General features: G+C 37.6%; 1 protein-coding gene across 1 annotated transcript in view; it reads left to right on the top strand.

Annotated features, from left to right (window-relative positions):
• EPB41L2 (erythrocyte membrane protein band 4.1 like 2) overlaps positions 1-12,846 on the top strand; it is a 261,978-nt gene that overhangs the window by 188,774 nt on the left and 60,358 nt on the right. Inside the window, exons 6-8 of the mRNA XM_023727906.1 lie at positions 3,824-3,899; positions 7,527-7,745; positions 9,340-9,432. Coding sequence (XP_023583674.1) covers positions 3,824-3,899; positions 7,527-7,745; positions 9,340-9,432 — 388 coding nt within the window. The remainder of the gene's footprint in view (positions 1-3,823; positions 3,900-7,526; positions 7,746-9,339; positions 9,433-12,846) is intronic.

A 12,846-nucleotide genomic window follows, 5' to 3' on the forward strand; every position in this document is an offset into this window, starting at 1 on the left:
AAAAAAAAAAAAAATTTGGACTATAAATATATTCCGTAGTTTTTTTGTTTTGTTTTCTTTTGCCAGTTCAACTGTAAAAAGTAGTATGGAATATATTTATAGTTTGTATTTTTTTTTTTTGCCAGTTCAACTTTTGACAGGTATACAACTTACTGATAGCAGTTACAATAATTGGCTGTGCAAGTCTGCCCTTAATGAGTGGAATTTTTCCATCACGTTAACACCTCTTTTTCCTCCTCCCTCCTGCCCCTGGTAACCACTAATAAATTTTTGTCTCTATACATTTGCCTTTTCTTCCTTTTTTATATAAGTGAGATCATACAGTATTTATCCTTTTGTGACTGACTTATTTCACTCAGCATAATGTCTTCAAGCTCCATCCATATTGTGCCGTGTATCAAGACTTCATTTCTTCTCCTGGCTAAGTAGTATTCCGTTGTATGTATGTACCACATTTTGTTTATCCATTCATCTGTAGATGGGCATTTAGGCTGTTTCCACCTTTTGGCTATTGTGAATAGTGCTGCAGTGAACGTTGGTGTGTAGGTCTCTGGATGTCTGCTTTCAAGTCTTTGGGGTATGTATATACCTAGGAGTGGAATTGCTGTGTCATACGGTAGTTCTATTTTTAGTTTTTTGAGTAACTGCACATTGTTTTCCACAATGGCTGTACCATTTTGCATTCCCACCAACAATGGATAAGGGTTCCAGTTTCCCTACATTCTCACCAACATTTGTTGTTTGCTATTTTTTTCCTATCTTAGCCATCCTAGTGGGAGTGAAATAGTATTTCATTGTGGTTTAGATTTGCATCTCTTTGATAGCTAGTCATGTTGAGCATCTTTTCAGATTGTTTGGTGGCCATTTCAAAGTTCTCTTTGGTGAGATGTCTATTCAGGTCCTTTGCCCATTTTATGATTGAGTTATTTGTCTTTTTGTTGTTAAGTTGTTGAAATTTTATATTTATACTAGTTATTAGATTCTTGTTGGGTATATAGTTTCCGAAGATATTCTTCCAGTCTGTAGCTTGTCTTTTCACTTTTTTTATAAAGTCTTTTGATGAATAAAAGTTCTTAATTTTTATGAGGCCCCATTTATTTATTTTGTCTTTTACTTTCGTGCTTTTGTTATTATATTAGGTAATCCATTGTTAAAAGCTAGGCCCGACAGCATTTTTCCTGCGTTTTCATCTAAGAATTTTATGGTTTCAGTTAGCATGTATAGGTCCTTAATCCATTTTGAATTTGTTTTTGTGTATGGTGTAAGGCATGGATCCTGTTTCATTTTTCTGCAGGTGGAAATCCAGTCCCAACACCATTTATTGAAGATACTGTTCCTTCCCTATCAAATGGACTTAGCACCCTTGTCAAAAATCAGTTGACCATAGATGTGTAGGTTTATTTCTGTATACTCAATTCTATTCCATTGGTCTATGTGTCTATTGTTATACCAGTACCAGGCTGTTTGATTACTGTAGCTGTATAATATGTTTTAGAATCAGGAAGTAAGGTTTTAAAGGAGCCCTCCTGCTTTGTTCCTCCATAGTTGTTGTGAGTTGCTGTCAAGTTGATTCTGATTCATGGAGACCCCATGTGGGCAGAGTGGTACTGCTCCATAGTGCTCCATAGGGTTCTCAAGGCTGTGACCTTTTGGAAGTAAATCGCCAGGCGTGTTTTCTCAGATGCCTCTGAGTGGGCTCGAACTGCCAACCTTTCGGCTAGTTGATCGCTTAACCGTAGTTAATGGACTTTTTCTGTTGCTGGGTAAAAACTATAATAATAATATATAAATAAATTAAAAATTTAATTGTGACTCAGGCCTATTAGCAGTATATGTGCATTTTAACAACATTTAGAATTGGAAATATCACCTTAAATGTAAGTATTTTATCAGAAACTTACCTGTATGGTCAGGCAAGTAATGTGACCTAAAAAACAAGCAAGGAAACATTTGAGGAATGATAATCTTGTGAGAAACTTTGCTAAATTTTTAATTTTAGCAGTCATCTTGAAGAAGGTTTTATACTGAGGCTTTATTTACATGTTTTGTACTCTCAGGTTTATTAGCTTCTATTTTTGATGTCGGATGTGTTAGTGGTAATTGTGAAGCTCAGCTCTGTCATTAAAAGCCTGATATTCTGATTCTCTTTGCTCTTTCTTTCTGCCTTCTGGTTTCTATTTCTCTTTTCCCTTAACTTTCCCATCCTTTTGGACTAAACCTTTCTCTTTCTATTTTCTCACTGAGAGAGTGTTTATTTATTCTCAGAGTTGCAACTGTTACCCCCATTATTAAGTTTTAAATTTGTAAAGCAGAACTGAAGTCTATTTCTTTAGTTCAGTTTGGATGGACTTTACTAGTAGAATAGTGATGTATTGAACCAAAATCTAACAAAAGTGTGTGTGTTTGTTGTCGTTTGTACATAGTAGCCATTTAATATTTGTTGACTTTTGAGTGAGAGAAAAAGTAGCATGTTGATGGTGAGAAAAGAACAAAATGACACGTAGAACAAGAGAAGGGATTCGAGGAACTGAAACCATTCCGAAAGTTCACTCTTCAGAGTAAGATTAGAGAGGACTAGCAAACAAAAAATAATACGTATGAGGAATGTGCTTCTTACTTCAATCAGATATACAAGACTAAACGGGCAGCTCCTGTCCAAAAGCAGGATGAGAAGGCAGAAAGGGACAGCTGGTCTAATGGACACACAGGGAACCTGGGGTGGAAAGGGAGAGTGTGCTGTCACATTGTGAGGATTGCAGCTCATGTCACAAAACAGTATGTGTATAAATTTTTGAATGAGAAATTAACTCGAGCTGTAAACTTTCACCTAAAGCACAATTAAAAAATAAAGAAAAGAAAATGGGATAATACAAGGAAGTTTTTCTTCAGGTCCATAAAATACTAATTTCCTGAGGCTTTCACATTATATAGAGTAAAATAACTTCACACACACGCACGTTTGTTTCTTTTAAAATAAGAATACTGTGCACTTTGAGCACAACTCTAAATTCCGGAAGTGGGATTCTTTGAATCTCTTTTAGGTAAATAATACCTGCCCTTTTCCCATATTTTTTTGTTTTGTTTTAATAAAGCCATCTAAAACATGACATATCAAAGCATTTGTTAAATATTTAACGTGTAAATAGCAGTGTTTTAACTTTTAATAAGTCATGTATGACATAGTTTTTTCATATATTTATTCTTTATGGCACAACAGAGCAAAGTATGTTTTATAGGAGTATACTTACCACATATTCTCTAAACCTGGGAAATAATTTTATTGTTCTAAAATATTGTGGAGTTTTACCACACTCTCCCTACCTTGGGATCTCTTTTAACACTTCCTTCAAATAGCCCATTAATCATTTTCAAATAGATATTGTGATCACTTGATTGTTACCCTCCTTCCCCCAACAATGTAGAAATCCTAAAATGCTATTTTGGTTTTTGAAGAATGTAGAGCATGTGGTACTTGAAAGTCGTATGGTTAAAACAAATCTTATCTTAGAACTATTACGTATAGGTTATATTAACATATTTGCATTATGGATCACCATAGAAAACATTTGCTTAAGGTCCAGTAAATGTTTATAAAAAAGTGCACATATTTTTTCATGGTGGGATATTTATATAACTGATTTTTATTCCTTTTGTTTTTGTCTTGTAGATGATACTACTTTTCTTTAAATTAAAATACACATTTCTCTAAACTGACTTATAGTAGGATTAGTCTGTACTATTTGAACATTGACCTCCAAGTTTGATCAGAATAAGTGGTCAGTCTGTTGGTTGGATAAATAGCCATCATATTTAATAATTACAGATCTTCCCTGGCTGTTCACCTTTAATGTGAAGTTTTATCCTCCTGATCCTTCTCAGTTGACTGAAGATATCACCAGGTACTTTACATTTGTATTTAAGAATGAGCTTTTATTCATAGCTTTCATTTATTTCTGTGCTCTGGGAGAACGGTGATAATTTCAGGATTAAAAACCAAAACAAGTTTTTATAAGTTAAATTTTAGAAAGTTTCTTTGCAAATGAGTACTCCCAGATATTTTGAAATGTTGCCAATTTCCAAAAATCTATTCACTTTTCTTTTTCTTAATTTCTCCATTAATATTCAAGTAGTAGATTATTTTTAAAAATTATATTGCTGGCAATTTTGTTTTCATGTTACACTTTAAAAAATAATTGATATTAAACATTTCAGATTTTAATAATAGGATGTTTTTATTGTGTAACATACGTGTGCCTGTGTACTAGTCTCATAGTACAAGATGATTTAAGGACTGAAAAGAGAGATTATTTTTAAATGTAAATTGAACTCCCCCCTACACCCCCCCCCAAAAAAAAAAAAAAACAAAAAACAAGCAAACTAATAAGGTAGGGTTTCTTATGTAGGGTTTCTTATTTCCATCTCCTCCTATATGGGCTATAGGAACATAGGTTTATATTGTAAGTAGAGGATTCAATTCAGGAAGAAGAGAGTATTGATACTGAGAGTGTGTGAGTATTTGAATGGTAGCCAAGGAGTATTGTGAATCAGCAAGTACCTTGATATCTTATCCCTATTAGACTACATACCAGTGACAGAATTTCTTAGTTTTGGTGAGAATAGGTATATAGAAAAATTTTGAAAAAAAGATTATTTATATGGCCATGGAAAACCGGGCTGCAATATAAGTACTTTCAGAAAACTAGAGGGCCTTTGCAAAAGATTCTGCTTCACTGTGGCTCCTGTGCCTTTGATGCTCTCGGCTAGGCTAGTTTTCTTGTCAGACATCAATTTGTGTAGGTGTCTTAACATGCTTAAAAGTGCATGTTATCCAAGTGTAAACTAGGGAAGATGGGAATTTCTTTCCAAGACTGGATAAGTAGCAGGTCTTTATTTTTCTTTTATCACTTGTTGCTGAATAGGGAAGTACTGATACTAATTAAGCTCTGATTGAATTAGCTTCAGCTAGTTAATAAATAGTAGCTTTTGTAACTGCACAGCGAGCAGCTTGGAGCATAAAACCTGACAGGTTGGTGTGCGTAGGACACAGCTTCACCACAGGAGTGCCTTTGAACAACGGACGTAATTGGGACTTTGTGACCCAACGCCCTCTCTGTACATACACTCCTCCGTGAGGTAATTTGTTTGGGGGATTATAATCCTTTGGTGATTGCAGCTTTATAGTGTCGGTAAGTGCTTTTGGCTTTTCTTATAAGCAAGGCTTAAACAGTCAGCCTGTCTGTGGTAGGAAGAATTATATAGTCTGAACTAACTACAGGCTTCAGTGGTGCAGCCTGAGAGCAGCCACCTGCCTGTACCTGTGGCCTGCCAGCCTAAACTACTTGATTAAAATTTTCACCTAGACTTGAGTGAACATTTAGAAGGTGTGGTAGGATTTGAGCAGAGCAGCAGCACTATTCAGAATAATGTTTGAAGAATGCTTTTTCTTGCTGTGTGAAAACAGAGTTGGGAAATCTGGAAGCTCTTGTGATTTTGGTTTGAAGTTTCTAGAGCATAAACTTAGGCTTTGCAAACAGAGGGAAGTACCGATGTGAAAAGCAGAGACAATAATATAAAAAGAAGCAACACGACTTTAGTGATAGGCAGACTGTTTGTGGTAGGTCTTAAAAGTGTTACAAAATATGGAGAACTAGCACTATTACCTGATTATTCTTAGAGAACTTGTGGATAGCCTGGAATTGTAGTTAAAACACAGTTCTCTAAAATAAGTGCAGATATGCTCATGTTGTTCTAGGGGTTGAAGAAACATATAATCCCCTTTATGCAATGCATAAAAATACCCAGATTGTAGTGATAGTGAGAAGACTTTCATCCCCTCTGAAAATTACTGAGCACTTGCCACGTGGCAAGTACTGTGCTAACTGTGGGACTGCAATGATGATAAATAGATCCCCTGCCCTGCCTCACAGTAGATTTGGGCAGTGATCCAGGTATAAGTGAACCAAGTGACGGCTGAAACCGTGTGCTGGCATGCGTCCTCTGACCCAGCGAGGAAAGCCTGGATCCGAGGCTAACACTTCCCTTTGAACGTGGCAGGTAGAGGGCAAGAGGAGGATGGGCCCCGAAACTTGGGCTGGGCGACAATGTCCACAAGAAGAAGGCAGCCAGCTGCCATTAGGGATGGGAGCCTTTAAAAGATCCTCAGGATGAGGGCACTTTTAGTTTGGAGGGGATTGGTGGTAACCTTAATGAGCGGTTAAATTCCAGAGTAGAAATTAGGTTTTAAAATGTCACAGAGGTAGCAGATAGCAGAACAAAAAAAATCCTCATGGAATATAAATAACATGTTTCTATGGTTTTTCCAGGAAGTGGAAAACAGAAATGCTTTTATAACTGTGTAGTAAGCCACTTGGAACATTGAGTAATAATAGTAACTGTTATTAGCTAATAATAGCAGTAATAATTATCATTATTTAAAAAAAACCTGTTGCTGGTGAGTCAATTCTGACTCATACAGACCCTACAGGACAGAGTAGAACTGCCCCATAGGGTTTCCAAGGAGTGGCTGGTGGATTCAAACTGCCGACCTTTTAGTTAGCAGACCAAAGAGTAACCAATGCTCCACCAGGACTCCAATTATTATTATAGCTACCTGTTATTGATTCCTGGGCACCATGCCGGATATTTTATTTATATTATTTAATTTTATTCTCACCTTCAGAAGGAAGTTGAACTCTTCCCATTTTACAGGTGAGGAACTGGCCTTACGCAAGTATGTTAACTTGCCCAAGGTCACATAGAGAGAATCAGCTCTTCCTGGCTTTGAAGCCCATGCTTTCTTGTACCATACTGTGCTAGCTGCCTTCCTAGATGGGGGTAAGTAGGCAAGTAAGGGCTTCCAAAAGTTAAGATTACTTACAATTGTTGTTAAAGATGTCTCAGGAAAAGAAGAAATTAGTGTGAAAAAGGTAGTGAGGATAAAGGGTAGATGTCCTTAGCTTTTCTTGCAAATGCTTAAGACTGCAGTCATTTTTTATTAATCTTTGTTATTTTCCTGAGGGCATGGTAATTTTTATTATAGTTTTAAATCCAAAGAGACAGAGTTCATTTGATTGGAATGTTTATCTTCAGACACAAAGCTCTTTATTGTAGTAATACAGACTGGATGTTACCAGAGCCCTGGTGGTGCAGTGGTTAGGCATTCAGCTGTTAACCAAAAGGTCAGCAGTCTGAATGAACCAGCCTCTCCTTGGAAACTGTATGGGGCAGTTCTACTCTGTCCTATAGGTTACCTATGAGTCGGAATCAACTCAATGGCAATGGGGTTTTTATCACCAGAGCAGCAATTCGTCGTTTCCATTCTGTTAGCCCTCTAGACTCAATTTCTCTAGACAAGCCACTAGGTGAGGAGTCCAAGGAGCAAGGTGGGGCTTCCTATTAGAGAAGACTGTTTTTGCTATGGGATATCAAGAATGCCTGTATTGTAGATTTATTTTCAAAGAAATGTTAGGACTCAAGGATTATGAGTGCTACTGTCTTAACTAATTTTCTCCCCCTGCTGCTCACAGATACTTCCTGTGCCTTCAGCTCCGGCAAGACATTGCTTCTGGCCGCCTGCCCTGCTCCTTTGTGACTCATGCCCTCCTGGGATCCTACACACTGCAGGCTGAACTCGGGGACTATGATCCAGAAGAGCATGGCCCTGATGTCTTCAGTGACTTCCAGTTTGCCCCTACGCAGACTAAGGAGCTAGAAGAGAAGGTGGCAGAGCTACATAAAACCCACAGGTCTGTCAGTTTGCTTACTGGAGAGAGAATGGCTGTGGAAAAACTTACATAGCTCCTCTTACAACACTTGCTGGGAGTTCCTGGGTGGCACAAATGGTTAAGCACTCGACTGCTAGCCAAAAGATTGACGGTTCAAACCCACCCAGAGCCACCTCAGAAGACAGGCCTGGTGATCTACTTCTGAAAGGTCAGAGCCTGGAAAATGCTGTGGAGCAGTTCTACTCTGCACACATGGGGTCACCATGAGTCGGAATCAACTCGGTAGTAACTGTCAACAACAACATAACATGCTAGATGGTTAAGCATAGTTTATGGGATTATCCAGTTTTTCCTTTTGGAGCATCACCTGGTACCGATCAAGACAACCTGCAGCCCTGAGATGTCCTTTCATTGTCTTTATGAACTATGCTCATGAGAATGAATGTTTTTATTTAAAAAAAATTTACTTTTTCCTATGGTATCTCCTCCCTCTGCCCCCAATACTGTTCTTCAACAAACATAGCCACATACTTGGCTGGCATTTACTTAACATTTCTTATGCCTTTTAGTTGTTTTTATGACTATATTTGATAGGAAAGCCTGGGATGATGATGAGGCATCAGGATTTGAATCAGAACTGTGGGTGGTGATGGGCGTAGGAGTAGTAATTGAAACATACAGGTGGTTACACTATTCACAAAAGGTTGCCTTTTAGTTTAGCTAAGGATTACATAAATTACTTAAATACTGTTCTACTTGGAAAGCTCTTATATCTGTGTGGTAATAATGAATTTTGTAACACAAGTTTTTAAAACGCCTACAAAATTACATTATTTTAAAATAGCTGCAAAATTATAATTGTGCCATACTGCAAAACTGAAGTTTTATAAAATTTTGACCTAAAATGATTTGAAAGGAACATTTAGGGATTAGAAGTTTTAAAACCAGCCATGTTCACTGACTTTCCTTAAAATAAATAAATAAACACAGCATTTAACTCTAAATATCTTCTTACTAACTTTATTCCAATTCTGTTCAACACCCATTTACTGTATAAATCTAATTTGAAATATCAGGTGCTGGAATGCCATGGGGAATATGAAGATTAATGGGACCAGCTTAAAATTTTAGTTGAGGATACACATATGAGTGGAAATAAATTTAGTACGGACAGAATGCGATATGTTTTGTTGATCAAAGCTGTAAAAGCAAGTACCAGTAATTTTGATCTTTATTTGATCAATCTTAGTGGAAAATAAAATTAAATACTAAGTATCTCAGAACAATGAAATCCCAGGTTTATTCTCAGTTACCATATGCTATGTCCATTATTGCTGTGGCTTTTTTCTCCAGTGGAAAAAAAAAAATCAAAAGCAACTTCTAAAGATAGAAAGAGTAAGGGTGGAGATATACCTCCTTGCAGTTATTGATTAGAGGATATCATGAGAAAAATGCTAGAGGTTAACAGTTTAGTCTTCTTACTGGTTTCCTACTTGTCTATAAATTTAGCTGGGTTACTCCCTCCATCCCAAACTCCCATGCTTACACCACCCCCCTCCATTTTGACTACATTTGCATCTACTAATAATATAATATTGTTTCTTTTGATTCTTAGGGGCTTATCTCCAGCACAAGCTGATTCTCAGTTCTTAGAAAATGCAAAGAGGCTCTCCATGTATGGTGTTGACCTGCATCATGCGAAGGTACTGTAAATGTAGCAGTGGAAGAGGCCTTGTTCCAGTCTGTTGACTGGAGCTTTAAGAGGGCTCCATTTTCTGAATAGACTAGTTCACTTTTGGGTAAAAGCTACTCACCTCACTTGAGAATCTCTATACTATTTCTTTGGTTACTAATTGGTGGGGTTCATGGTTGAGGGAAGGACCACCTATTCTTCCTCAACTTCATTCTTCTCCACAATCTTTTTATATAATACCTTTTTATATGTACTTGTCTTAAGATTCACCTTGTCAGTCTTTTTTATGATCCATTCTTTACTCCTCAACCTGCTTTATTCTGAGTTCCAACTTCTGCTATGCCAATTATTGCCTCTATAGCAGCCCCCTCCCACCCCCCAATATCTTGGGAGAGGAGAGCAGAGCCTAGCAACCATAAAGGGAAAAAGTGACATGAATATGAACACCTACCAAAAAGCTTCTGAGCTATGATGGAGTGCTACAGTTGGGCTCTTCCCTGTAGGTCTCTTAGTTTTGCACATGATGAAGGGTAAAGTAGACTGGCTGAGACTTAAGGTGATAAAGCACCTTCAGTCTAATTTGAGAAGTGGAAAAAGAATGGAATATTAGGAGAAGCTGGGGAGGGGGTGAGTTGAAAGCATGCTGATAACATCATCTACTTCATGATTTTAGTTATGATGATCACATAGTGGGGAGAGTCGAGGATAACAAGAGGTACAGTAGAAAGATGAATTTGATTTTGAAAAATATGTCCAGAGTCATCTCAACATACTGAGAGAATTTATGATTACCTAATTTTAAAAGACACTGCCAATCCCTAGATGCAGCATAGAAAGTCCAGATTATATTGAGACATCTCTAGGAAGGCCTCCCCACTACCCAAAGATATCTTCCTTCTTTTTGTGTTATTAATAGTACTTCATTTTGCAAAACATTTTCCCCCTCAATGATTTTCTTTATTTGTTAAATATTTCTCTTTATTACAAAAATACATGTTCATCATATAAAATAAATAGAAGCAAACAGAAGAAAATAAAAATCACTTAAAATCTCTTTATGCAGAAATAATCACTGTTAATATTTTGGTACATTTTCTTGTTTTCTTTTTAATCTCTGAGCAGTTGTCCTCACACTTTTTTTTTAATGGGATTATACCCTGAAGTATCCTTCTGTGAGGTTGAGTTTTTTTTTTTCCTTGACATAAACATTTTTCTGTTGGTAAATAATGTTTGGCAGCATCATTTTTAATTGCTAGGAGCTGTAGCCCCTTTAATTTTTAAAAGTACTTTTCACATGAGCCATTTCATGTAAGATTTGAAGGTTTTTATTTTACAACTACATAAAACAATGCAGAGAATGACTTGCTTAAAGCCACAATTGTTAATCAGTCCCATGTGTCTGTTATCTTCTAATAAATCCTACTAGGGGCTGAAACATACCTTCTAACACTTGAGAGTTTTTCAGCTTTTTTTTTTATATGATGGTGACTGCCTTGGGCAGCTGAGAAACAGAAATAGGAGAGGGAGAGGAGAATGAGCTTAGGACCAAAAAGATCTCCTTAGGCCTATCTTGCCTCTAAATCCTGTTTCTCTTGCCACACATAAATTTTGCATCTGCTAGGAGCCCTGGTGGCGCGGTGGTTAAGAGCTTGCTGATAGTTCGGATACACCAGCTGCTCCTTGGAAACCCTATGGGGCAGTTCTCCTCTGTCCTGTCGGGTTACGGTGACTCGAAATCCACTTGACAGCAATGTGTTTGGTTTTTTGGTTACTTTGTTGATAAATTAGAAACCCATTCTTAAGATGGCAGTGCTGCAAGATTTCAGGATTCTTTTTTTTAATGTATCTTAGAAAATAAAATAAAAATATGGCCTCTGTTACAGGTCTAACATGAGCTGTGTGGTTAAGAGCAGAGCACTTGTTAAAAAAATTCAAAGTGATATTCATTCATTTATTTTATCATCTTATACTCATTGGATAATATTTGATAAGCAAGATATTTATAGTTTATTGAAAAGAATATCTGTAGCAATTTAAAGAAATCTTCATGTAGTTCATAGTTTTGTACTATTATACATTTTTCGCTGCTTCCAGATCAGATATTTTCTTTTTAATTAGAAGAACTCTTGATGGCATACTCACATTTGAATACATTGAGGAAGGTTGAGTAGAGGGACTCTTGACAAAGGTACAGGGAAACCACAGGGGTGGTATGATATCCCTCTTAACCCCTCTAGGTCAGGAGGGGTGTCTTAGTCATCTAGTGCTGCTATAACAGAAATAACAGATGTGGATGGCTTTAACAAAGAGAAGTTTATTTCCTCACAGTAGAGTAGGCTAAAAGTCCAGATTCAGGGTGTCAGCTCCAGGGGAAGGCTTTTCTTCATCGGCCTTCTCATCAGTCTCCCCCACAGACTAGGAGCTTCTCTGTGCAGGGACCCGGGGTCCAAAGGGACGTGTGCTGCTCCCAGCAGGCTTTCTTGGTGGTGTGTGGTCCCTCCTCTCTACTCACTTCCCTTTCCTTTTTATCTCTTGAGAGATAAAACGTGGTGGAGGCCACACCCCAGGGTAAACTCCGTTTGCATTGGATCAGGGATGTGACCCGGATAAGGGTGTTACAATCCCACCCTAATCCTCTTTAACATAAAATTACCATCACAAAATGGAGGACAACCACACAATACTGGGAATCATGGCTTAAGGAAGCTGACACATATTTTTGGGAGACACAATTAAATCCATGACAAGGGGTGAGGACAGAGAGTAAGTTGCCTGAAGACAGAAGGGGAGAGCTGTCTTGAGAGGAGCCATGATGTCAGAGGGGCATAGCCAGCTTGATGCAGTCCCACAGGGAAGGAGTCTAGTATTAAATACCCTTTCCTTCCTTCCTCCCTCTCCTCACTTTGATCTTCTACCAGAACTTTCCATAGGCTGAACCCATTCAGAAGCCAGTGGACCTGGAGTCCTATTGATATCCATGTGCAGCTACTTCTTGTGGGCAGCAAACGAGGCAGAGAAGGGTGCTCCTCTGTATTAATTTGTTTTTCTAACTTTGTTGCTGGATGGCAGAAGGCAAATATGGAGGACATGCTTTTTTTCCTTTTTACTTCCTATCACTTATCTATAATTTCTATTCACATAAATGCTGATAATTCTAAAACAATATGTGGAGCAACCCAAAATGAACCAATTTATTTGAATCCAGGTTGTGTTTATGAAGATAAAATAGCTTCAGTGTCCTGTCCAAAGATTGCTTTAGACTAGAGGTAGCTTTGTTCAATGTTTCAAATGAGAGTTGCCTTCAATGTTTCAAATGAGAGTTGCCTCCTTACTTGTGGTGAGGACACACTGTCTCGGGCAATCTTAAGTCTTGCTCCCTGTCACCATCGCCAGTGATGTTTTTGGCAAACATACCGTTTGAGTCTGGTG

This window comes from Trichechus manatus, unplaced genomic scaffold (assembly GCF_000243295.1).
Source record: "Trichechus manatus latirostris isolate Lorelei unplaced genomic scaffold, TriManLat1.0 scaffold00002, whole genome shotgun sequence".
NCBI lineage: Eukaryota > Metazoa > Chordata > Mammalia > Sirenia > Trichechidae > Trichechus > Trichechus manatus.